General features: G+C 45.2%; 9 protein-coding genes across 9 annotated transcripts; 5 read left to right on the top strand and 4 right to left on the bottom strand.

Annotated features, from left to right (window-relative positions):
* Nucleotides 1-785: 785 nt before the first annotated feature.
* AOL_s00054g91 (uncharacterized protein) lies at nt 786-4,424 on the bottom strand (the record flags this gene model as incomplete). Its single annotated transcript, XM_011121407.1, has 3 exons — nt 786-2,653; nt 2,724-2,913; nt 2,985-4,424. 3 exons carry the CDS (start codon nt 4,422-4,424, stop codon nt 786-788), a joined length of 3,498 nt encoding a protein of 1,165 aa, XP_011119709.1.
* Nucleotides 4,425-6,845: 2,421 nt separating this feature from the next.
* Nucleotides 6,846-7,732, top strand: AOL_s00054g90 (uncharacterized protein; the record flags this gene model as incomplete). Its single annotated transcript, XM_011121406.1, has 3 exons — nt 6,846-7,231; nt 7,306-7,583; nt 7,644-7,732. 3 exons carry the CDS (start codon nt 6,846-6,848, stop codon nt 7,730-7,732), a joined length of 753 nt encoding a protein of 250 aa, XP_011119708.1.
* Nucleotides 7,733-8,728: 996 nt separating this feature from the next.
* On the bottom strand, nt 8,729-9,527 carry AOL_s00054g89 (uncharacterized protein; the record flags this gene model as incomplete). The annotated part of the gene is made up of 3 exons (XM_011121405.1): nt 8,729-8,927; nt 9,009-9,095; nt 9,208-9,527. The coding sequence occupies 3 exons, from the start codon at nt 9,525-9,527 to the stop codon at nt 8,729-8,731; spliced, it is 606 nt and encodes a 201-aa protein (XP_011119707.1).
* A 1,647-nt stretch (nt 9,528-11,174) lies between these two features.
* Nucleotides 11,175-12,179, bottom strand: AOL_s00054g88 (uncharacterized protein; the record flags this gene model as incomplete). The annotated part of the gene is made up of 1 exon (XM_011121404.1): nt 11,175-12,179. One exon carries the CDS (start codon nt 12,177-12,179, stop codon nt 11,175-11,177), a length of 1,005 nt encoding a protein of 334 aa, XP_011119706.1.
* Nucleotides 12,180-12,821: 642 nt separating this feature from the next.
* Nucleotides 12,822-14,649, top strand: AOL_s00054g87 (uncharacterized protein; the record flags this gene model as incomplete). Its single annotated transcript, XM_011121403.1, has 4 exons — nt 12,822-12,899; nt 12,983-12,996; nt 13,077-13,221; nt 13,300-14,649. The coding sequence occupies 4 exons, from the start codon at nt 12,822-12,824 to the stop codon at nt 14,647-14,649; spliced, it is 1,587 nt and encodes a 528-aa protein (XP_011119705.1).
* Nucleotides 14,650-14,967: 318 nt separating this feature from the next.
* AOL_s00054g86 (uncharacterized protein) lies at nt 14,968-16,107 on the bottom strand (the record flags this gene model as incomplete). Its single annotated transcript, XM_011121402.1, has 3 exons — nt 14,968-15,022; nt 15,093-15,916; nt 15,979-16,107. The coding sequence occupies 3 exons, from the start codon at nt 16,105-16,107 to the stop codon at nt 14,968-14,970; spliced, it is 1,008 nt and encodes a 335-aa protein (XP_011119704.1).
* Nucleotides 16,108-16,822: 715 nt separating this feature from the next.
* On the top strand, nt 16,823-17,932 carry AOL_s00054g85 (uncharacterized protein; the record flags this gene model as incomplete). Its single annotated transcript, XM_011121401.1, has 1 exon — nt 16,823-17,932. The coding sequence occupies one exon, from the start codon at nt 16,823-16,825 to the stop codon at nt 17,930-17,932; it is 1,110 nt and encodes a 369-aa protein (XP_011119703.1).
* A 1,209-nt stretch (nt 17,933-19,141) lies between these two features.
* AOL_s00054g84 (uncharacterized protein) lies at nt 19,142-20,239 on the top strand (the record flags this gene model as incomplete). The annotated part of the gene is made up of 2 exons (XM_011121400.1): nt 19,142-19,234; nt 19,313-20,239. 2 exons carry the CDS (start codon nt 19,142-19,144, stop codon nt 20,237-20,239), a joined length of 1,020 nt encoding a protein of 339 aa, XP_011119702.1.
* A 1,867-nt stretch (nt 20,240-22,106) lies between these two features.
* Nucleotides 22,107-22,829, top strand: AOL_s00054g83 (uncharacterized protein; the record flags this gene model as incomplete). Its single annotated transcript, XM_011121399.1, has 1 exon — nt 22,107-22,829. One exon carries the CDS (start codon nt 22,107-22,109, stop codon nt 22,827-22,829), a length of 723 nt encoding a protein of 240 aa, XP_011119701.1.
* Between the last annotated feature and the right edge of the window lie 1,640 nt (nt 22,830-24,469).

Genomic DNA, 24,469 nt, shown 5'->3' with positions numbered 1-24,469 from the left:
ACGACTTCAAAACATTCACACGATTTTCAAACCCCTCAAAAGAGGCTTTCCCGTCTTTCCCCTCCCCCCCCAAAAGGAACCCACTTACCGCTCATCAAGCTTAGTAAACTAAGTCAGCTAAACCATGTCAGCAAAAATGCAACCTATTCAGTTATTCCATATCACAGTGCACATCCACCCCACCCCAAGGTTCTAGACCCCCCCAACTTTCCCCCCATCCCATGGCTCATTGTAGATAAGCGACATGAATTAGAGATGGAGTGTGTCTGCTCCCTCCAATGCCGACATGGGTTGATCCATCGTATCGATACTGTAGTCGCCGCTCGGAAGGCCAGGATTCCACATACTAGTTTGACCCCCTTCGGACGGTTAACTGTTTCGAAGATGGGAAGTGGACCCACTCATATTTCAATATTTTAAGCTTGTTTTTTCAAAAGAAAAAAGAGTGACGGAGAAAGTTTCATACGTATAACGGTCAAACCAGAAAAGATTTGTGATGACAAACAGTAAATTATTTCATTCCAAGAATAAACGCCTCGATACGCTTTATGATGATGATAATTACATACACACTAGAGCCGCTCTTTAAATTGGCTTATGCAGTGGCCTGAATCTCGAGATCGAATCTCAGAACTCAAAAATGCAACACCAACGCAAATATTGTCGACACCATAAAGATCTGAAATCCAAAAACCAAACATTGTGATCTCAATATCTCTCAATACCTCCTAAATACATCTCTTCAAAAGACAATTTCAATCACCTGATCCCGTAGGAGGCTACAATCACTCCTTGCTTCTCCAATTCCTTTTAATCCTAAATCCCAAACCCCTAATCCTACTCCTCAACAGCAAACTACTCGCCACAACGCTGACACTGCTCCCAGCCATTGCCAAAGCCGCCCAACTTGGATCCAACCTCGTCCTCTTGTATCCATAAAGCACCCCGGCTGCAATAGGAATCCCAATGACATTGTAAATCGCCGCCCAAAAGAAGTTAAACTTGACCCGTCTAATAACCTTCCTCGCAAGTTCCATGAGGACAAGGACCTGTCTTAGATCTTCACGAAGCAAGATAAAACTTGCAGAGCTAAGTGCAATATCGCTACCGCTTCCAATCGCGATCCCCACATCTGCAGTAACCAGTGCAGGTGAATCGTTGATACCGTCGCCGACCATTGCGACTCTAGGTCGGGTGTTTGCATTCTTTACGCTTCTCTTCCTGTGGAAGAAGGCTGCGATGCCCGTATGTCGTCGTAACTGTGCCGTTTGTTGTAGATATTTGACTTGTTCTGCCTTCTCGTGGGGGAGGACTCCAGCGATAACGTTTTCGGCTGGGATACCTACGGTCTTTGCCACCGCAGAAGCAGTAGTTGCATTGTCGCCAGTAATCATGTAGACGTTGATTCCCATTTTGTCCAGTTCTGAAATTACATATCCAGCTTCAGGTCGGATTTGATCTGAAACCGAAAAGTAAGCTAGAACTGTTGGTGTTTCTCCAATCTCTAGTCCACTAGGCGCAGGTCCATCAAACTTCCTCTCTGCGGCAAGTACGATCACGGACTTGGCTTCCTGCTTCCATTTTTCCAAAGTATTCTTAACCTGCTGCGAGATGACAACTCCTTCTTCGTGCATAAAAGCCTCATTCCCAATGAAAGCTTCGACTTCCACGCCATGAATCTTGAATGTTCCGGTGACACCGCGTCCAGGAATTTCCTCGACGGTTAGTCGTTCAACATTTTCTCCTCCCTCTGCCTTGACATGCTTGAGCACTGCCTTGGCCAACGGATGGCCACTGGCACTCTCCAACCCTTCGGCGATTCCTAAAACTGTTCGACCCCATGCCCACTCTTTCTCTTCCTCGGTGTATCCAACAACAACAGCATCTCCAACCTCTGGTTCCCCTCCATGTGTTAGTGTCCCAGTTTTGTCAAACACAACAGCATCGAGCCAACTGGCTTCTTGAAACGCTTCACCGCCACCCTTTGCCAAAATTCCATATCGTGCCGCAAGCCCTGTGCCAATGAACAGCGCTGTCGGTGCCGCCAATCCAATACCACAGGGACATGCAATAACAAACACTGCGATGGCGAAACTCATACTCCACACTGCCCACCCTCCTTGGTTTCCTTCGACCCATTCTGAGGGAATGGCACCAGAGTAACCAAGGGAGAGCCAAATAACCCATGTCAGGACGGCCAAGTACGATACAACAGGGACAAAGTATCCAGTGATAAGATCAGCAACACGTTCGATAGGTGCCCGCTGAACTTGCCCTTCCCGAACGATGCGAACGATATTATCAAGCATAGACTTGCCTGAGATGCTCTGTATTTCGATTGTAATAGGCTGGCCTTGATTTACTGTTCCTGCAAAAACTTCGTCGCCGGTAGTTTTGGTAACGAGACGAGATTCACCTGTTAAAGCAGATTCGTCGAATTGCCCGGAACCTGTGATTATTTTGCCGTCGAGTGGAGGGGATTGGCCATGAGCGACGACCACATGATCACCAACTTCGAGGAGTTCGACGGGGACGGTTGTGGTCTCTGTGGAAGCAGGGTTAATCAAGAGTCTGGCTTCCTTCGGACGTAAGTTGCCAAGGAGGCTGACAGCGTTCGCTGATTTGGCTTTGCTATAAGATTCAAGAAGGCGGCCTTCGGGATATTAGTTAGCCTCCTATATATAGTTGTACTACGCGAGAAGCGGGGATGTAATATGACTTACCAAATAGCAAGAACATTGTGAGGAATACAACGGCATCAAAATAAGTAGCATGGGCGATTTCGCTCTTCTTCATCTCAGCCTGCATTTGCATTCCATGATGGCCAAGATCTATTGCTTCAGGCTGTTGAGCAGCATTAATAGCTAGGAGTGCAATTGACGAGAAGTAGGCAACAGTCGTTCCCAATGACATCTATACATCCATTCAGTTAGCACACGACTTCACAATATTTTACTTTTATTTTTTTAAAGACTTTAACTCACCAGCAAGTTCATGCTCCCAAATTTCATAAACTTCTTCCAAACCGGCTTAGGGTTCTTACGGCTCCACAGTCCACGCATTTCCTGGTAGGCTCTGACGTGGAACAGATCAGCAGCAAAGAAGTATACAGGAGTCGATATTATCAATAATGACCACTCCGACACATTTGCAGTACCACTCCAAATCGGCTTCTCAGACCATACTCGGTATTTATTGTCCTTGGGAAGAAGCGCCATGAACACGATACCGATGATGAAAGCAGGGATTGCACAGATGACACTGAGAAGGAGCCGAACGCCGATGCGACGGACTTCAGCCTTGTGGACGAGGGCACTGCGGTCCTCTAAGGATTGAGAAGGCTTTACTATTACTTTGAAAGCCGGATCGACGGATTCGATCCTTTCGATTAGCTTTCGAGCCGTGATGTCGGGCTGGGGAGTGTATTTAATAGTTATCTCAGGGACCTTGGGGGATGTTATGGGTTTGATGACCGTCACCTGTGAGGAGGCGAAGTTTTCAACGGCTTCCATGATCTTAGGTGGACACTTTGGACAGTATAGGCCATTGATCTGAAGTGTCATTGTTCGCTCACGAGTTTCGTATTCATTGGGGTTGAAGGGAGTGAGGTCGACAACTTCAACATCATAACCACCGTCTTCGATTGCCTCGACAATCGTGTCCATGTTATGTTTCCCGAAGAATATGATATTTCCACTGTGTGTGAGAGCACTTATCTCGGCCTTTTCGATGAAACCGAAGGCCCGAAGGTTCTGACGGATCGAATTGACACAGGCAGAGCATGTCATACCCTGAATTGCCAGAGTAGCAAGCCACTTTTCGTCGTCGGAATCTTTAGCAGCGACAGCATCAAGCGGGGAAGGAAACGGCTGCCTTCTTTCTACGGTGGGACTACCAGCACCAGAAGCTGTATTTGATGCATGAGAATCACCGTACAGCTTGGTGTGCAATGGAATCGGGCGGGCGATAGCTTCGGATGAACCATAGGGGGATGGGGAGGTGGCACCAGCCTTTTCAGAGCGGCATTGACCACAGAGTTCTTCGTGCCGCTTTCGCTTCTTGGATTCCATCTTTCGAATGAGGTTACCACCAAGGCCTTCGAGGAGGTATGGAGACCTCTGGGCAGCGACACGCTGGGACTCTTCATCACCACCGGAGCTTGAGAGGCATGATTCAATGTCAAAGCCGACAAGGTTGAGGGCCTTTATGATCTTCTGAGGAGGGAGGAGGGGAGAATGGAAGACCTCGACCCTGTTTGAGAGGATGGAAGCATTGTGAGAAGCTGGAGGAGGAGTGAGAGAGGCGAGGGTGGATTGGATGAGATCGGTACAGGTAGGACAGTGGATATTGGATATGAAGAGGGTTGTCTTGATTAGAAGGACATTGTCCTCCTTCATCATCATCTCCTCCATCCCCTTCTCCATTTTTTGATATCCTGTGATTGATATCCTATGACTAAACTAGATTGAATTCGAATTGGTACTTGTTAGCGATTGTGGTTGATACGATGTGTAAGTGCATGCAGTGAAGGAGAGATGGCTTGTCTTTATACGAACTGGAGGTACAGACCTTTTGGTGATCGAAACTGGCGGATAAATGATTGAGTATTTGAAATAAATATGAACAGTACCACCTGAACTTGAACCTGAAGCAAGGGAAGAAAAGAGGGTTCAGGCAGCAACTGGATCTAGAAGAAATTCTTCGATTCCGTGTGACAAGATCCGAATTATAGAACACCAGCTGAAATAGACGGGTATCTATCTGAATTCTATTCGAAAGAAACGGTGTGATTAGTAAAATGCATGGAACTATTATAAGCTTTAAACTGACTCGGAAGCTTATGTATATAACAACAATACCATTGTATGTATACCTGTTAAGTACTTAAGTACTTACTTCTGTACCAGCCTGAGTACTAATTATGCAGTCTCGTTTGAAACGGTGCGACGGTGCGACGGGAATGATAAGTATCTTTCAGATCTTTATAGATACTGACAAATAATAATAACAGTCCGAGTTTATAGCTGCAACTGTAACTGGATATGTAACTGTAACTGCAACTGCCGGGTGGCCGGTGGGTGCGTAGGACAAGATCTTGGACGAGGCAAACTAGATCCGATCATACAATATAACTATTGAGCATAAGATAGAGTAGATTATATTATAAGATAATAGAATATCCATGAAGTCGAATCCGACTAGTAATATATTCGGGAAGGGGTCAAGGTTCTTATATACCGGCAGGCGGGCCGACATCGCCACTCCCATCTCGTCATATACATTCATTAGATAATACTATCATCATGACTCGGTCGGATTCGTTACAATTAATCATGTCTACGACCGGTAACTACAAATCACATTATCAAAGAACACGCACAAGTCCCGCGATAATTCTGGAAAAGACGTCCACCTCCGTCCCCCCAGACATAAAGTTGCTTATCAAATGTAAAGTGCATAGAAGTGTGCACATGCGCACATGTGTTTTGGCGTGTTATAGTTTTTCTTTCGTTTAGTTGGTTTAAAAGGTTCTGATTCGCCGGGAGAGGACGCTAAACTACGCACAAAAGACGCAACCGCACAAAGACCGCACCGCTAGCCTCGCACATGGCTCATAGCCCACGCATGCATTGAATACTTTAAGTGAGAAAGTACTTTCCGAGTTACATAAGTATGCGCAGAAAGGACTCGGGCTAAGGCTGGTTTCGTTTCGGTTGGGTTGCATTAGTAATGAAGGTAAGGACGGAGTATCGTCAAACGGTTTTGTTCCTGTGCCTGTGCCGTACCTGTACGGGCAAGGATCCTTGAGAATTGCGACGTCATTGTACCGTCGGCTATTTGTCCCGAAGCCAACGATGCAAAAAGATGATTTCTTCGATTCCGGAAATACTCTGTAATAGGTACTGGATATATAAGCGTGCCATATATATAATTCATTGAATACCTACTTACTCAAGTGAGTACTTGAGTCGAGTAGAGATATAAGGTAAATAGGCAATTGGACCGGGTTCTGTCGCAAGTCGGAATTTAAATAAACATATCAGCATCCTGAACGGTTATAGTTCCCGTACCCGGCCATTAGCCGTCTAAGCCCGGGATATACATACTGAGTAAGTAAGTATATTTTGCTTAACAGATGATCAATGGTTGCATGGGTTTTGTCTTCTTTCCTAATATTCTCCAGCTAAAGTCAGTACATGTATCTGCTATTATAATCTCCACGCTGGCAGTTGGTTATAACTAACATTTTTTAAAAAAAAATAAGCAGTGCCACCAACCTTGACGTCTTTAAACAAAAAAATACTTAGTAGTATTATAAGATAGAATGAATGGGTGCATGAATGGGTGCATGAATGTTTGTAAAATATGTATCTGATCTGATCCCGATCTGATCTGTTCATTCCCCGGCTAACTGACTTAGTAACAAAAGTTGTGAACGTGAACTGTGACTTGTGACTTGTGGCGGCCTCCAATTTGCCCCTTTCTGAGAGTTAAAAAGAAGTGAAAGTGAAGTGAAAGCGAAGTGAAAGTGAGGCTCTGTCTATATTTAAACCTCACCTAGGTACTCCCCTAGTCACCCAGTCACTCCGTCACTTGCTCGTTCTTCCTTCTCCAAACGCAACGCCAGCTGCACTCAGTTTCCCCCCGACACGTCTCCTCTCGCTAGCTTCATCATCAACCGTCATCAAACCCATCTACCGTCATCAAACTCATCTACCGTCTGTCTACCGAAGTACCACCTATTCATCACACGTCCATCATCACCATATTCACAATCATCAGCATCCAATCTACGCCATCAAGAAGAATTAGAAGAAGAGGAAGAAAAAGGGAATCAATCAATCATGGCGACTACCTCCAGTCCTTCTCCCCGTCCCGTATTCACCGCTTCTCCATCTCCTCAGGCTCACTTCACAGCCCTCATCGCCACTTCCCCGTCTCCTACATCTCAACATGTTTCAACTTCACCTACTCCTCCTCCACGTCCTCCTTCCTCTCCCGGGATCTCCGTCTTCGCTCCTCGTCCTATGAGGGTTCCCATGTACCGTCCTCAATTCCCCCGACCGGTTTTCCTCTACGACTCCGACACCGTCGATTCCAAGGAAAACACCCAGGCTGCCTCTGCCACTGTCACAGCTACAGCTACAGCTACAGCTGTAACTTCCACCCGTCGTAGCTCTGTTGCTTCTACCGGTATTCCAGAGGAGGGTCTTGACTCCAAGCTATTTAAGTACGCTGCTTCTCCTGCCCTCTCCACGCCCGAATAGATTCACAGATCAACAATACTAACTCGACGAAATATAGTACGCCAAAGGATGTTCTCGACGAGCTCTACAAGATTATCCGTCCAACTTCGGCCTCCTCGGCTTCCACCACCGGTGGCACCCAACCTCCTAGTGCTTCCAGCCCAAACACCTATATGCGTCATTACCCCTTCAATCCACGCACTCCTACAAATACCTCTCATCGCCGACATCCCAGCGATGCTAGCGATGGAGGTCTTAGCAACATCCTCCACGGCCTGAGCGTTCTCGCTGGGAATCCACGCGCCTCCCCAGACAGCGGGGACTGGCGAAGTATGCGTATGTTCAACCAAGCTCCCGATTACCTTCTGATAGATAGTTTCACTAACAATAGGATAGATCCAGCTGTTTCTCCGGTTGCTCGTCGCGCTATCAACCCCATGGTCCGCGATCCAAGCTTCCAAGGCGAATCGCAAAAGAAGGACTAAATTACTCTATCTCCCAAAAACAATGCCTGCCTCAGCTTTATTTTATTTTTTAAACAAGTTATCCGCCAGGCGAAATTATGAAGCTACGACGAAAACCTACCAACACCAAAATTTCAGGAATAGACTACCTCCTTTTTTTTGCTCTTTCCAAAAGTGCCAACGAAGCACACACGCATCACGCACTAAACCCAGCATTTTGATTTTACAGCCCATTGATAGGGAGAAAGCGACGAGAGAGAAAAAACATCATAAGCAATACGGCACACGGAACGGCGTATGACTGGCGTTATTCCTTCTTTCTTCTTTGTATTCATGCCTTTTTGTTCTCTTTTTTTTCCCTTGCGAGTACTAATTGTAATAATTCCCATCTCCAAGAAGCTGCTGTCGAAGTACTACTCTGTAGTATGAGTTGACACTGCTTCTTTTCTGTCTTTTTTTATTCAGTCTCTTTTTCCTGCATTATTATCGCTGAAAAAATAAGCTTATCAACATGATTTTTTACCATCCAGCTCCTTTCCTCTTTTTTGCAACCTTACTACCTACCAACCTATCTGATTTGATTTGATTTGGTTTTTTTTTATGTTTTGATTAAGTCCATTTACTGTCTTTTGTTCGGGATCATGGGGTGCAATTCTGTTGATTTTCATTGCTTACTCATGCATGAGGAGATGTAAATATCTTCCTCCTCGTCCTCCTCACCTATTGACGTTCTTCTGTCCCAAGTAAACTTGTAATATCCTCCTTTTTTTTATACCAAAATCAAAAAATTTACAAAACTTACAAAAACAAGATATATCCATCGTCTCTTCGTTATGATAAATGATAAAAAGAAATAAGAAAAAAAACTTGAGCAAAGAAACCAGCTCCGCTAAGCTATCACAAAAAGAAGAAGAAAGGAAAAAATCACATAGCCTTTACACCTGTTCCTGGCCATGGCCAGTACTCGCTGCCCCTGGAATGACAGGAACGGGAGCCGTCTGAGTAGGGAACGAATTCTTAAGAAGGAGTAGTAGCGGTGGTGGTAGTAATGGTAGGCATGAAAGGAGGAGATGGCGACCTCTCATGTTCCTCATAAGCCGGTAACCCATCACCATCCAGCACGTCTTCCTCATCTGTTGCCAATTTGGCATATTCACCTGTATGATACGTGGCATTGATGCGACGGTATAGCCAGCGAGAGGTGGCGTACCCAAGCCTTTTAAGAAAAATAGCTGACGTCAGTATGTATTTTCAAAGTGAAGGATGATGATGGGGAAAGGAGAGTTGGGGAACATACACCATAGGGATAGGGATACCCCATGTCAATCCTATATACCTAAAATCACCGAATAAAGCGAACGGAATCATGGTATACGGCAATAACCTGCAGTTATTTAATCACGTCAGTCATCATTAACTCCCCTTCATCTCCCAAAAATACAAATGCAGCTTTTAGAGCCAAAGAAAGAGAAGAGAGGGGGGGAGGGGAAACATACCAAATACCCGAAAAAACGCCATCAAATCTACCCACCAACTTCTCTTCCCTCATATACTTCATATACTCCTCAAAATCCTTGATACTAACGTGTTCTATAAACCGCCCGATACCCCCGACCGTTGTTACCCATGCTAAAAAGAGGTGGAAAACAAATGTTGGATCGAATGGTATGCCTAGTTGGCGACCCTGGTAGACTATGGCAAATATGAGGTATATCTGTAAACAGCAGAGAAGGGAAGTATACGATAAGTAATATCTTCTTAGGAGACGATGGGAAGGATGAGAAGTCGGTGGGAGTTTGTGAAGTGCGAAATGCATATTTTGTTTTGTTCAATGTGGTGTTGAAAATGTGGTATTTCGGTATGTATGTTCCTTTTTGGGACGTCGAGTTAAGCTAATTGTAAAGATAAAAGATAAAGATACTATTGAGAAGAAATAGAAAACATAAAAGAAAGGCTACTATCCGGTGTTATTTTATATAATCCTTATCCACAAGGCTGTAATGCAAGAAAACCCCTTAACGTTATGTATATATAGTATATATAGTGGATATGCGTGCGTCAGTCTGCTAAAGCATTGCTTTCCGGGTCCCCCCAACTGCCGCGCCCCGTATTCCCTCCGCTGCCTGATATTATGAGGTGACTATATTCAGGCGCCAGGATGATCGAGGCTCTGCCTCCTCCATAGATAGCTCCTCTCCCCTGTCCAAAAAATAAATGCTTATCAAAAGCTTAGTAGTCCCCAGGAATAGCTAATGGCCACTTCGGTTGGTTCCGGGAGAGAAAAAACAGACATCTCGCCAGACTACATAGCCGGGAAAACACCAAAGAAAAGCTTAAGGGTCGGATACGTTTAATCTATTTTCGGCCTTATGAGTATCATTACCATGGATAAAACCCTCAGCGGGGAGGGTTATGTAAACATTTACAATATATGTTTGACGAAAACAGCGGCATCTTTGTACAGTAAGAGAGGGAAAGCTTAAAGGGATGGGGTTTTTTTTTGGATGTTTCTAGATTTTCTAACGTTTCGGCAAGGGAGGACGGGTTATCTGAAGCTGAAACGCTGTTGCAAGAATATACATAATACAAAACGTCAACTTCCAAGGATACCTTTGTACAACCCCAGCGATAAAACAAACGCGATATATGACATGAGCAAAGAAGTACTTGAAGTCAGGCCGTCTGGAATGAAAATAGGCTATATAGGCCCTTGATATACCAAGCGCGAGTGTCAACTACTGGATGAGAGTAAGAGCTGACAAACGGCCCCGAGCTACAAAAGGCGAGACCAATCCTCACTACTGTGTATGTTTTGAAGGCCCTTGGGAAGCCTGTCAGATATTATGTAAACGATCTAGCCCTCTTCGCTTCCTTTGTTTTACTTTTTTTTATCTATTTATTGTTATCAGTTATCTTTGCTTTGACTTTTGTCCTCGGCCCTATGCCCCCGAGACCAATGGGACCGAATCCCAAGCTATAGTAATTTGAATATACCTCCTCCTATAACTAGCAGGGAAAAAACCATCACGTCTTTGTTTTAGTTGCTTAGGCTGCTATGTGTGGAAACGACTATTGCGGCATCAAGATGCTTTGGGTATCATGTAGTTATCAAATATCGTATAGAATGTGTACAAAAGTCGCCAAATAAAACTGTTAATAGAAATAGTCGGACCTCCCTAGATATCCTGAACATGGGTCAGCAATGGCTCTTTCCAGAAGTTTCCTATAGAACATAGTAGAAGAGGATGAAGAGGCAGTATCAGAATATTGGTCATAATTTGGTCAAAAATTTTGTAATTTAGCTGGGTTTTGAAGCAATGATCTCCCACATAAAATAGATCTCATATGGCCCCAGCGTTTATCATCATGCGGTAGCGCTCTAGGTGCCCACTATATGGGAGGTGAGGAAAGGAAAGGATGGGTATTGGGTAGCTTACTTTTTCTTTTCTTCGAATGATATATACTACAGCTTACTCTTCGACTTGTCTCTATTGGCCTGCGCCATCTTCAATAGCGCATAAAGAGTCTGCATCCTCGGCATTTCATACCCTTTCTGCCTCGCTATCCTTATAGGATTTCCTAGTATAACTTCCAGTTCCATGGGTCGTCCGCTCTCCCAGTCGCCCCACATGCTAGGTCTACTACCGCTATCGTTCTTCTGCGTCGATCGGATAATTCGATCTGAGGTTGCAAACTCCTTTGGGAATGGCACCCCAAGAACTTTCGGAGCCGTGGTGAGCACCTCCTCCATCACGCCCTTGAGATGAATAGATAAATCGGGATCTAGTGACATCGCAGCATTTGTGGACCCATTGGAGAGAACAGACGAAGGATTCATGGAAGCATTGATTGCGATTTTATGCCAGCGAACCTGTTGGAGTTTTTGGTGCGTATAGGCTTCTGCATCCTTCACCCCTCCGGAAACGAGTAATCTTGCAAATTCCTCCGTTTTAGAGATTGCCTCCTGGGCAGTGGATTCCGAAGTGTGGGTTTCGGGAAGATATGGGCCGACATTGATACGCGTCCAACGGTTGTGAGCTATCTTGCCGTGGGAAGGCTGGGATGCCGAAACGATTGTAACAGCCGAGAGGATGGATGCTTGTGGGAAACGGGAGTAGTATGGATCCTCTACACCCAGGCCGTTCTGGATGAGTACGATAGCTGTACCTGACGATACTAAGCCCTCGAGTAAAGCCGAGTCGTCCGACACGTCCGGTAGAGCTTTCGTGGTGACAACAATGTATGACCAATGGACTTTAGCTTCCTTAACTGCCTCTGCAGATGGGAAAACACGAGTAGGGGTCCATTCAAAGGAACCGTATTGGGGAGACGTTACGGAGAAGCCATTGGCTTTGACGGCAGAGTAGTTTGAACGGCAGACGACGGATACGGGCGTGCCTGTTTTGGCGATGAGAGAGCCATAGAAGGCGCCGACGGCTCCAGCACCGAAGATGAGGACTTCCGACATTTTAATTCCCCTTTCTCTCTTTAAAGTAAAGCTTCACTTGATTGCCGGCGGCCAAGGAGGAATGTAGGTGTAAGTGTAAGTGTCGGGATGAAGTGGAGATAGCATTGCAGTAGGTTTAAGTTGGACGGGTCCACACAGGTCAGTCGGTCAATTAATTCCTTAAATGTCGTGATTGCCGACTAAGCCGTATTCCAGACGTGCCGAGGATGTCTTGCCCGATTTACACTACAACGTCAGTAGCCAATAATAGACCATGGCCATGCATGCTACATAATGCGTATGTAAGTACTTACACACCACGCTCATAGGCATGGGAAGAGATGTAAGTCAGTAGTATGTAAGTTTGTAAGTACAGTACATGTGCATTCCTCGAGTGCATGGATTGGACGTGGAGTGGACGTGGATTGGCTTTCCGCATCCGACAAAGCTGACCTCATATAAATGCGGGTTTCGAAGTGTAAAACAAAACTGAACTCGAATTGCCCCGCCTCTTAGCTCTCCCCTGCCTTCATCCTCATTCTCATCCTAATTGACTACTACTATTCCCAATTGCAATTCTCGCGATACCTATACCATCTAGCCTTCTTCATCTATATTTCAAATTACCAATTGACCGCTTGTTCAAGTAAAGAAGTGCCAAAAATGTCCCAGGAAGCCGTCATTGCCGCGTCCGGAGCTTACCCAAAGCCCGCCCAGACCTTCCAGTATGGCACCGCAGGGGTATGTTCTATCCCACCTCAGTTCTGTACAAACATTGCTATAAAATATACACGGTCACTAACAGATTTAAACAAAAATGATAGTTTCGTATGAAAGCGTAATGCTCTCTCTCCTATATCATAAAAGTACTTGATTGTATCTTTCGGCCAATTGACAAGGAGTTCCAAAATCATGCAGAGAACTATTACCGTCCGTTGTTTTTCGCGTCGGTCTGCTCGCCGCCTTGAGGTCGAGATACAAGGGTGGTCAGGTTATCGGTGTCATGATCACTGCTTCCCATAATCCACCAGCTGATAATGGTGTCAAGCTCATCGACCCTTTGGTATGCCTTCTTTTAAATCTATTTTAAATATATATAAGAGAGAAGCGTGCAGAAAAGCATGGCTGATATAAAGAACAGGGCGAAATGCTCGAGTCAAGCTGGGAAGCATATGGCACTGCCCTTGCGAATGCAGAATCCGACCAGGCCGTCTATGACTACTACACCCAGCTTGAACAGAAGTTCAACATCGACAAGGATGTCGTCCCACAGGTCATTTACGGCTCTGATACTAGAGAGTCTAGTCCTGCACTTGTTCAGGCCCTCAAAGATGCTCTCGATGCCGTTGGGGTTAAGTCTCAGGGCTTTGGTGCTGTAACCACCCCTCAGTTGCACTACGTCGTCCGATGTTTGAATACTCAAGGGAAAGACGATGCGTATGGAGAACCTACTCTCGAAGGATATTATCAAAAAATATCAACGGCCTTCAATCAGTTGATGGCCAATAAATCAAATGGTTCTGTCACCGTGGATTGTGCAAACGGTGTTGGAGGCCCCAAACTTCGAGAACTCCAAAAATATCTTAACGGTTCAATCGATATCACCATCACCAATGATGACACGGAGACATTCTCGAAGCTCAATTCTGAGAGTGGTGCCGACTATGTTAAAACAGGTCAGCGCCTGCCACCATCTGTATCCGCCCAACCTCTCGCCCGCTATGCCTCCCTTGACGGAGACGCCGACCGTATAGTTTACTACTACGTCGACAAGGACTCCGTCTTCCATCTCCTCGACGGTGATAAAATCGCCACCCTTGCCGCTTCTTTCATCGGTGATCTCATCCACCAGAGCGGAATCACCGACTTCTCGATCGGTGTTGTCCAAACCGCTTATGCGAACGGAAGCTCGACAGCTTATATTGAGAAGCTAGGTCTCCCAACCGTATGCACTCCCACAGGTGTTAAGCATCTCCACCACGCCGCTTTGGCATATGATTGCGGTGTATACTTCGAAGCCAACGGACACGGGACTGTCCTTTTCTCACCCACAGCTTTAAAGCGAATCTTCGCCCATGAACCCAAGAACCCAGCTCAAGATACTGCATTGACCCATCTGAAGAATATCACCGAGTTGATCAATCAAACTGTCGGCGATGCTCTATCAGACCTTCTACTCGTTGAGGTCATTCTGGCTCATAAGGAATGGACTCCAGATCTTTGGGATGCCTGCTATACTGATCTCCCCAATAGACTGGAGAAGGCCGAGGTCGCGGATCGGAACATTTATAAGACTACGGATGCTGAGAGGAAACTCACACATCCTGTTGGGCTGCAAGAGCAAATCGATGCTTTGGTCGGCAAATATGATCAGGCCAGGAGTTTTGTAAGACCTAGTGGGACAGAAAATGTTGTAAGGGTGTATGCTGAGGCGGCGACCAAGAGTGAAGCCGATGAGTTAGCACAGAAGGTCAAGGCTCTGCTTAATTAGAGTACAAAATGGTGTACTAGTATAGATGTCCGATAGACCATGCAGATATATGACTTTTATTTCTTCGGTATATCAGTGTTTCTGGAAAAATAGTTATCAGACTTGAGGCTTTTGAAGTTCATTTTGGATCTTCGAATTAGATTTAGAAAAGTTTATATAGCAACAACAAGAATAAGAGGGTTCGTTCAAACGCCTGGACTCCGTCAAACCCCTAGCTCAAAGTGGATAGATATATATACTACGGCCCTGCTTGAAAAATGAATCCCGCTTTTGAAAATTACTTTCCTTTTCCTTCTCTTTTCAAGACATTTATGATATTTACATTTTGAGACGTTTTCCATAGATATCGTCTTTTGACTCTCTAACGAGAAACCTATAACGTGATTTAGGTTAGCTGTACTTCCTTTTTCTCGACGTTATAAAGAGTGAGAGGGGGTTATTACCTATACATCCACATGGGCACCGGAATCGTCGCCGCGTGCCAAAGGGCATGAGCATCCAGTGCATCGAACAACGGTGGGAAATCCAATAACTCCAAACTCATGGAACAAGTCATCCACACGACAATAAACCCTGGCCAAAAAGCCCAAGGCCTCTTTTCCTTATCATAGCGTGTAATGGAGTAATAAACCCACAATACATTTTGACACAGACCGACAACCACATTCGCAGCCATATTATAAGTATAATCGAATCTAACGAATTGCAAGAAATAGACGTGGGACAGATATGCGACCGTGCAGATGATACCCCAGACGTATACCCAGGTTTCAAATTTTTGTTCGGATCTCGACATTGGAGTGCTGTTGAATGGTCGGAAGATTACGAGGGGAGCGTAGAAGAGGTTGAAGAGGACCAATCCACCGGCTGCGAAATAGTCCAATCTCTCCGTGGGGATAGAATCACGGGTATGAAATATGGTACTGAAGAACCAAGCTGCCATTCCCACGTATGCTCCGAACAAGTATATTCCCTTCGGAGGGTATGTATTTGGGAATTCTCGTTTGATGATCTGAAGGCCTCTGTAGAACTGGATACCGTTAAGGATTGAGAATATGACAGAGAAGGGCTCTTGGACGCCCATGACGCGGTAAAACGGCCATTTCCCGTGAAATTGTTCGATCGATTGGCCCTTTTCTATCCGATCGTGAGTTACGTGACGTTGACAGACGTAATCGCATTCTGAGGGACAGGTCCAGAGGAAAAGTTGGAGGTGGAGAGGGAGAGATTTGGGGGAGTCGACATCGCATTCCTGTTGGATGCAGGCCTGATATAAAATGTTAGTTCCATAGGATGTATAGTGTATATAACATCGATTGTGAACGTTACCTGAACACAGTTCTTGAACTCTGGCAGTTCATCACCAGTCGAAGCGCGACATAACGGACTAAAGATGGCCACGACGAAGAATGCAACGAAGAAGAGGACAGACCTCCTCGACGGCGACAATGGAGCCATTTCGACGGTTGATGAGTATCGTGAGCGAAGCGGAGGGGAGAATTAAAGAGTGGGGCGACCAGTGGTTGAGGTCAACAGGTTCCACGACCGTCGCGTTCCGAGAAACCTCGATTCGACTCGCCAAGTGGGTCCCACAGGCCCCCCCAGTCCAGTTCAGCCCAGCCCGGCCCAGGTCCGAGACTGCTATGGACTTCGTACTCAATCAAGGAAGACACCTTCTTGTTCGCACTTGCTTACTTTCACCGTACGTTGCTGCGTGTGCACTTGCACTATAAACGATGCAGTCAAAGTGCTCGGCAAGGCAATTGTATACGTTATGACACGGTACACGGCAAGGTTGGCTGAATGCGCGAATGGCTTGCGCTGGGGGCGTCTGTGAATTGAGCCGACTGGAAGTTCCAGTGCATCCAGTTCCCCCCTTTTCCCTGCAACTTTAGGTGGAAGCTGCTGCATCTCGCATATTACATTGTATTAGTCCGAATTACAGTTTGCATGGTTTATAGTTGGTTGATATATAATTAATTTGCTCCTGCTCCCTCTATCAGCAGCACCAGCAGCAGTATTCTCACTCACTCAGTCGCTCCTTCCTTATCGCCGCTTTTTTTTTTTTTTTTTTTGGAGTATCTCCTGCCCTCTCCTTTAGCTTCAAAGGTTGAAAAATAGCTTGAAACGAGGGAAAGGAGTGCATTTTCTGACGGAACGAAAGACCGACCACATGGGAGCTCACGAGTCCCTGCGCTTTCGCCTTTTGGAGTCGATCCGCCACTTCTCCCGGGCCAAAAACCTCACCCCTCGGCAGGCTATCTTCGCTCTCGCTCTCCTTATCGTAATATGGACCGTTTTTCTATGGTCTTCACTTCCATACTATCCTCCAGCATCGGCCTTACGCTTAGGTCGGCTTCAGCATTATGGAACCGATGGAGTACCTGAAGTTCGAGCCTTGACTGCCAATTCTAGAGTCGCCTTCGCCACATTCCTCGCTGAGAATACGAAACGTACCGGTGATACCGAAAAGGATAATGATGATATGTACTTTGTTGCCACCCGAGTCCTAGCCTACCAGCTCCTTCACGACCCTGAGACTCGTACGAACAATTCGATACCCTTCATCGTCCTGGTCACATCTGCCGTCTCAGAGTCCAAAAGAAGGACATTGGAAAGTGATGGAGCAACAGTCATATTTGCCGAAGACGTCCCCTTACCATTCTGGGTGAAAACCGGGGTGACAAGGTGGAAGGATCAATTCACAAAGCTACGACTCTTCGAACTGGTCGAATACGAGAGAATCGTCTTCATCGATGCTGACACACTGCTCACCCGTAACATGGACGGCATCTTTGAGGATCCTGCCGTCAAGTTCCCCTCCGAGACTCTGCTAGAATCCAAGAGGGGAGAACTCAAGTCGGATGAGGCAGTATTGCCGGAAAAGTATGTCTTTTCCGCACGCCCAGATAATGCCCTAAACGGAGAAAGAGACCATCCTTTCCCTCCCGTGGAAGGAGATATCTTCTCAGCCGGGTTCTGGGTCGCGGCGCCAAGCTTCGAGCTGTTTGACTACTATTACAGCGTCATGAATCGATGGAGACGGTTTAACCCACATACTATGGAACAAAGCCTGTTAAACTATGCTCACAGGCTCAGTGGCACAATGCCATGGGGGAGGCTGGACTACAAATGGAGTGCGACATGGCCAAACCACGCCGACCTCAAGGGAGGTGTTGCCAGCCTGCATGAGAAGTTCTGGTCCGCTGGGGAAGAGGATATGAGGAGGCTGTGGTATGATATGAGGACCAAAATGGAAAGGTACTGGAGTAATCAAGGCTAGAAAAACGAGAGGCGAGGCAAAGATCCTCTTCCCCTCTGTTAAGCGCGGATAGAACGTCTGCATTCCTGCAAGAGACGGAATGCGATCGATTGTTTGGTTGAATATACGCGGAAACGCCCTATCGGAGCTTCACAGTTATAATAACGGGGCGGTAGAAGTTGGAATGCTTTATCTGCCAAGCTGTTTCCATATCCTTCTGACAATAGAATTCCGCAAATGGCCGGATCAAGGGCTGGTGGGAAGAAAGATGGGAGTTGGTTATTCGGATCTATCGATTACGGTTTTTTTTATATAACGATAGACGGGTTCATGGGTTGGTATCTTGTCACCTTTATTCCATATGTATTATAATGCTCTCCTACTAGCGCTTTAGCAAGTGTATTCTATTCTTCGGTGGGAGAGTGTTTCCACAGGTTGGGAATGTTCTACTCCCAAAAACACAACTTCAGCAACTAAATTCAGTCGTGACAATATGGGAAGTCTTACCCCTCCTTAGATTCCAAATCGTCCTAAAAGGGTGGTAACCCCTTGCATTGGCAGGCACTCGTACCTGCGTCGGATTTTCATACTAAGGCTAGGATCATATCCAGATCCAACAAGATGACAGCCACGCTGTAATCATGACAAGAATGTGGGGGGGATATGTAGCCTCTACCCATAAACCACCAAACATCGATCTCAGCAACATTGTTTTGGCTCATGATCATTAAGAAGCATAAGAATTACAATTATGCTGATGAAACAAAAGGGCCGGTTAGTATCGATTACAATCCCTTCGTGTATAGAGGTATAAAGATGCAAGTCTTTCAGCGTGATATCGCCCATTCCCTCATCAGCAAGCACTTCTGGAAGGCCGGCGACTAGGAATTAAACGATTCCTTTTACCCTGCTCCAAAAAACAGTAGCAGATTGATCTTAAGATCTCTGTAAGGCTGTGGTTCTATTCTAACTAGCTTATATCTCCTCTGTATTTTAGAGGGATCTTAACATTCTATTTTATTTCTATTCATTTTTTTTAAATTAATATTTCTAAAATTTAATAACATAGAGGTTGTCTCCTTGTGTCTTTATGCAAATTTCTCAAAGTCCCAGGCTTAATATCCGGGTTAAAATCGATTATACTGAGCTTCGAAGACAGCTGGATTGGGTCACTCCTTTTTTTTTTTTTTTTTTTTTTTTTCAAAGAAAAGAAAGGAATTAGTATACAATATGTATCTCAGTCATATTCTCCTCGCTATACTCCCTCTAACCGCTATCGGTATCCCAATCACAAACCCCTCGGCCACAGTTATGAAGCCTAGAGTATGTAATCGGCCCATTCGAACTATCCTTTGTTACGATACCTCTTTTAAAATATATATGACTAACGTTTCTATCTAGGGGTTTCTTGATAGCCTCCTCGGCTCTGTTGGCCTCCCAGGTGGGTTGCCTGGGGGCCTACCTGGAGGATTGCCTGGAAAACTACCCGGAGGGCTACCTGAAGGGCTACCTGGAAAACTACCCGGGAAATTACCTGAAAAGTTACCAGAAGGGCTACCCGGAGGAGCCGGCCTTGATGGTCTCCGTAACAGCTTTCTAAGCCCTGACAATGGCCTCAGCTCCCTTCTCGGAAACATGGGCATCAACGGTGAATTGGGTATCGTTGGTGGCCTCCTTAATAGTCTTCTCGGTGGTGGACAGCTCAAATTCCCAGGTCTCGACCCCTCCAAGCAAAATGTCAAAGCTGGCACCGTTGTCGCCGCAAAACCCCAAGATGGGTTCGAATTCACAAACATCGAAGTATTCAGTCCCAAAGTCGGAATAACAGATTTTATACTCCAACTACTCCTCGGCGGTAAAAAGACAACCTGGTTGACCCGCGTACCAACGGGAAGCTCGGTTAAAAGTATCAGCGGAGCGAAGTTTAAGATCGGACCGGCTAGTATTGGGGCTATTTGTTTTACAAGTGATATTACTGAGGGGGTGGAGTTGTTGACTATACCTTGCAGTATGACAGTTGTTGGACTGGTAGAAGGGAAACCCGTGGGGGATTTGAAGCCACGGAGTATTATATCTAGAGCCGTGAAGAGATACGATGTTACTCTTGCTGCTTCTCCTACTACTACTGTGGCTCCTGCTACTACTACTACCGCCACTACTACTTCGCCTACTGCTACTCCTTCGAGTGGAGGGTTAGTGGGAGCTAAACCATTAGAAGTTGATGAAATTCGACTGAGTTTTACGGCTCCGGCACCGGATGGGGAGACTGGTGCGAAAGAAGAATCACCTATTAAATCGGTGGTATTGATTTTTAATTTCAGTTTATAGAAAAGGCCTGGAAGGGGGGGAGGGGGTAGTCTGCTCTAAAGAGAGAGGATTGTTTTGAAATGACTTAACGACTGAGACGAATTACGAGCTATCTTTTTATTGACACGGGTTTATGATAATATGACTGAATCGTGTTTTAGTTTTATATATTTCTTTTATATCTCTTATAGTCAGTCTGCACTAAACAACTTGTGCTCAGTCTTATAGTAGTGTTTTAGAAGTAGTCTTGTATACTTTAGCGTGCAAATTTGTTCTATTTTATGATTTATATTTCGGTATCTACCGCTGCTCCTTTTAATGATTATGAACTTCCTGATAATAAGGTAGAAAATATTTTATACCATGATTCTTACTATCTTTCTGCTTCTTTTTGATACGTATCCGAGTCTCAATAACATTTTGGTGGTTTAGATATGGATAGAAGTATTCTTAGTACACTGAAGCAAACTTGAGCCAGACGCCAGCATACCAGAGATGGCCGAGCTGTTAGTTATTCTAGGTCAACTCCATATGCACCGAAATCAACTCCGTTCTATCTACTATTTACTATATATAATTTCGGATATATTCACCCAGAAAGGAGCCAGTAGCTAGGAAATGAATTGGTCAGAGACACAGATGATCTCTTGGAAATATCTCTTCTACCCAAATCACATATCATATTTACCAGCGCTCATAGCCTTTAATTAATACATACCCCAAACTCGGCTCTAGAGATAAATAGAGCAAAATAGGTTTTCGTGCCCGCCGAATCGAAAACTAATCTCGCGATATATACTATGTCGGGTCTAGTACTACCACCAACGGGGTTACTTCGCAGACGATACATAACTTGGCACTACAAATGATGAACTAATAGATGAATGACCTTGCATATAGTGCCCCATGATAGAGAGCTTAGTTACCTATTCAGCTCTTTGAATCATCCTACTTGGACTACTCCTGCGCCCGTAGAATAAAACAAGCTATAGACCCACCTTTGTGATGTTATTAATATCCAACAAAGTGGTGTGTTGGCGGACCTCCTGTGCCCAGAATGCAAGGAGATTGGATGATATCACCCGGATATATCCCAACTTGATGTTTTTAACGCCCTCGCATGCGTAATTAGCACATTATACCAGGAGTTTCGAAGCAATACAACCTGAGAAAAACGTGACTGCAGCATGCGCAGCGCATGTTTGCAACGCTTGCCAGCCGCTCTTGGTCCGAGGTACGATTTGTTGGAGAGCCAACTCACAGAAAGCCTCCTTGCTTCCTCGGCCCGACTATTACTTATCTATTACGACTCGACACACTTGTCACGGGGATACTGTATTATTCACAACTAGGGTCGGTTGAGCTGGGTAGGTGATCCAGGAAGGCCCTTGTTAGATAGCGTCGAAAGCTATCGACTATCGCTTAGCTTACCTAGCCTTGGCCTGGGACATCATATCATATTGTATATTGGGCTCCTGTATTGGTAGGAGTTTTGCTCCACAATCATGGATCGAATATGGTTTGCAGTAAGGAGATCAATTGGTGGCTTGAATTAGGCGAAATAGTAGAGTCATGTCCCTTGGTAGGATTTTGAAGCTGGCGACACAATCCAAAAGGTGTAGACTGTACAGCTATTAAGTATATAAAGAGCTTGATCCAGTGCATGACGGAGTTCTTTTCTATCATCATCAGCACAGTCAATCATTCAATCAACATTCGACAGCAAAAGATAAAAAGCCTCTGGCACTTCCACTCGTTCAAGCAAATCAGTCGCTCTTTTAACACCTTTAACAATCCTAATTCACTGTTTGCGTATATATATACCCACACACTCTTTTGGAATCAAATCCTCTTTATTTTCTAATCAATAATCCTTCAATCTATCAAAATGGTTGCTTTTGGAACTATCTCTACTGCTTTGGCTTTCACAGCCGCTGCTCTTCCAGTTGCTCTCGCTGGTATCCAGCCCATTGACTTCTCAGATAACTATGTCAAACCCGGTGAGATCAGGCCGCTCTACGAATCTCACGGCTACACATTCGAGCACTTCGACCTTATCGGTGGTCTTCTCGATACCACTGGGAATCTTGTATACGACCTTCTCGCTACAGTAGGGGACATCCTTGGTGGTGGGAGGACAAGGTATGGCCATGGCGTTGGAATAATTGGCGGGTATGATCAATATAAGCTAGGCCGCATCCATCACACCTCGGGAAAACCATTCAACATCCTCGGTCTCAAGACTCTCTGCTGCGCTCCCCATATCTCTAGGAGATGCGACCCTGTCGACTGCAAAATCAAAATTAGTGGATACGACAAGCCAGAAGGCGGCAGGAAGATCTATGACCACGAGTTTTATATCCCCAAGTCAAGCCACAGGGGCAGGGCTCCAGTTTATCTCGATGCCACTCGCGACGGTATTGCCACCCACGGGGTCCCTGGCCAATATTTGAGCTCCATGAACATCGATGTTGACTTCCTCGACACCACCGGCAATGGCGCCGACAAGGAGCACAGTGGCCGTTACAGTTACAAGTCGCGCTCCCAAAGCCGCAATAAAAGGGACCCCCTCGGCCTTGGATTAGTCATTGACCTCAACCTTTCTGATTAAACTATACGACAAATATGGTACCATGGCCAGATGTCTGAGAGTCTTTTTCCTATTCCTGCCACATCTACGCAACCGGGGCTTTTTCTCAGGGCCCGAGGTTTGTTCCGGTTACTGTACGACTGTCAGTGAATACAAAAACAAGGCTTATCGACTTTTATACTGCTCGAACGTCAATAGAGTCCTCTGTCCTCGTCCACCCTTGTGCCTTACTTTAGAGGGTTATCACTGAAGCGTATCTTTTTTTTGCTATGCTCGTTTCGTTCTTTGTTGTTGAAAGTTGATTGTCTCGACCTGGCTAGCTAATGCTATCATTATTTCTTATCCTTTCTTTTCCTTCTTGCATAACATATTTTTTCTTCGATACTAACGGTGGTGGTTGTACATGTGATGGGTTAGTGTGAAATGGTTCGAATTTCTTTGTATTAATGAGAATGTACCAACGGTGGCGATTATCTATCCTTTTCTTTATCATTTCGCAGTATTGTTACTCTAGTGTATTCTTACGAATTTTTATTTCAAAATCATGAGCTCATTGAAAAAGTTCGACTTCTAATCTTTGTAAAACATATAACCTAATTAAAGAGCGATCGATGGTCTATAAAACTGTTTAAAGGAACGTCATGAACTTGTTGGGGGGAGGCGATGGATCACAGATCGGTGAGTGCTCTTGTAGTAGCCTTAACCCTTAGCTAGTTATATGTTTGGAAGCTTAACTTCTCTGTGCAACCTAAGAGATCCATCGCTGCTGCTCCGACATACGTACATGTCTTTGGCTACTGTGATTTAATTACATGTTGATGCATATGGTGAATGTTGCTTTGTTGGTTCCAGGCTTGCAGTTTTCAGGCGTCTTCTACCGCTAAGCTAAACCGAGGTGATGATGTGTATCACGGCCTGCCTTCCTTACATCTTCGATCTTGAAACTATCATGTTTTGTTTCACAGTATTCGATATCGACTAGAGAATGTTTTTTCGTGAAACTCTCGCATCCATATGGACAGTACAGTTGGCAGGACTGTAGTACTAGCTGTGGTTAACTTGTGCAACACGATATCTGTGTCAAAATACAACAACGATCCTCCCGATCTCAGTTACACAAGGCGGGGAGTGGCGTCGCTTAACTCGGATATTCTAAGGTAGACATATTTTCTCTCTGCAGGTGTCCCTTAATCTATTAATTTAGTATTTTTTTCGATTCGCAGAGATTGCGTGGCTTCAGCGTTTCTTTGGGTTGAACATTGGCTTGGCTGAGTTTCATTCTTTATGGCAGCCTGCGGGAAGTTTCATGAAGTTTATGGGCTCAGCCTGGTCGTTCTAATACCATATATACGTACGTACAATGCGTCCGGCCGGATGAAGAAAGTGGGTTTGAGAAAGTTGGTTCGATTTGAAACTGTAACGATTCTTTGTGGAACATGTTAACAATAGAAAGGTCTTCAGATCTTGAAATTTTGGTTGTAATTGTGTTATGGTGGGTAGACCCCAATACCGATCGATCATGAATGCGGAGGTCTAGGGATCTGGGGATAGGACACTCGAAAACATGGCCAACGTGTCTGTCAACTTGTAATTTTATATAAATAATGTTGATTCTTCTTCGAATATCCAGGGGTAGTGGACCATCGCAAGGTATGGGCAAT

Source organism: Orbilia oligospora (genome assembly GCF_000225545.1).
Source record: "Orbilia oligospora ATCC 24927 unplaced genomic scaffold scaffold00054, whole genome shotgun sequence".
NCBI classification, from domain to species: Eukaryota; Fungi; Ascomycota; class Orbiliomycetes; order Orbiliales; family Orbiliaceae; genus Orbilia; species Orbilia oligospora.
Note: the sequence above shows the minus strand (reverse complement) of the source record. Positions and strands in the feature narration are given on the sequence as shown.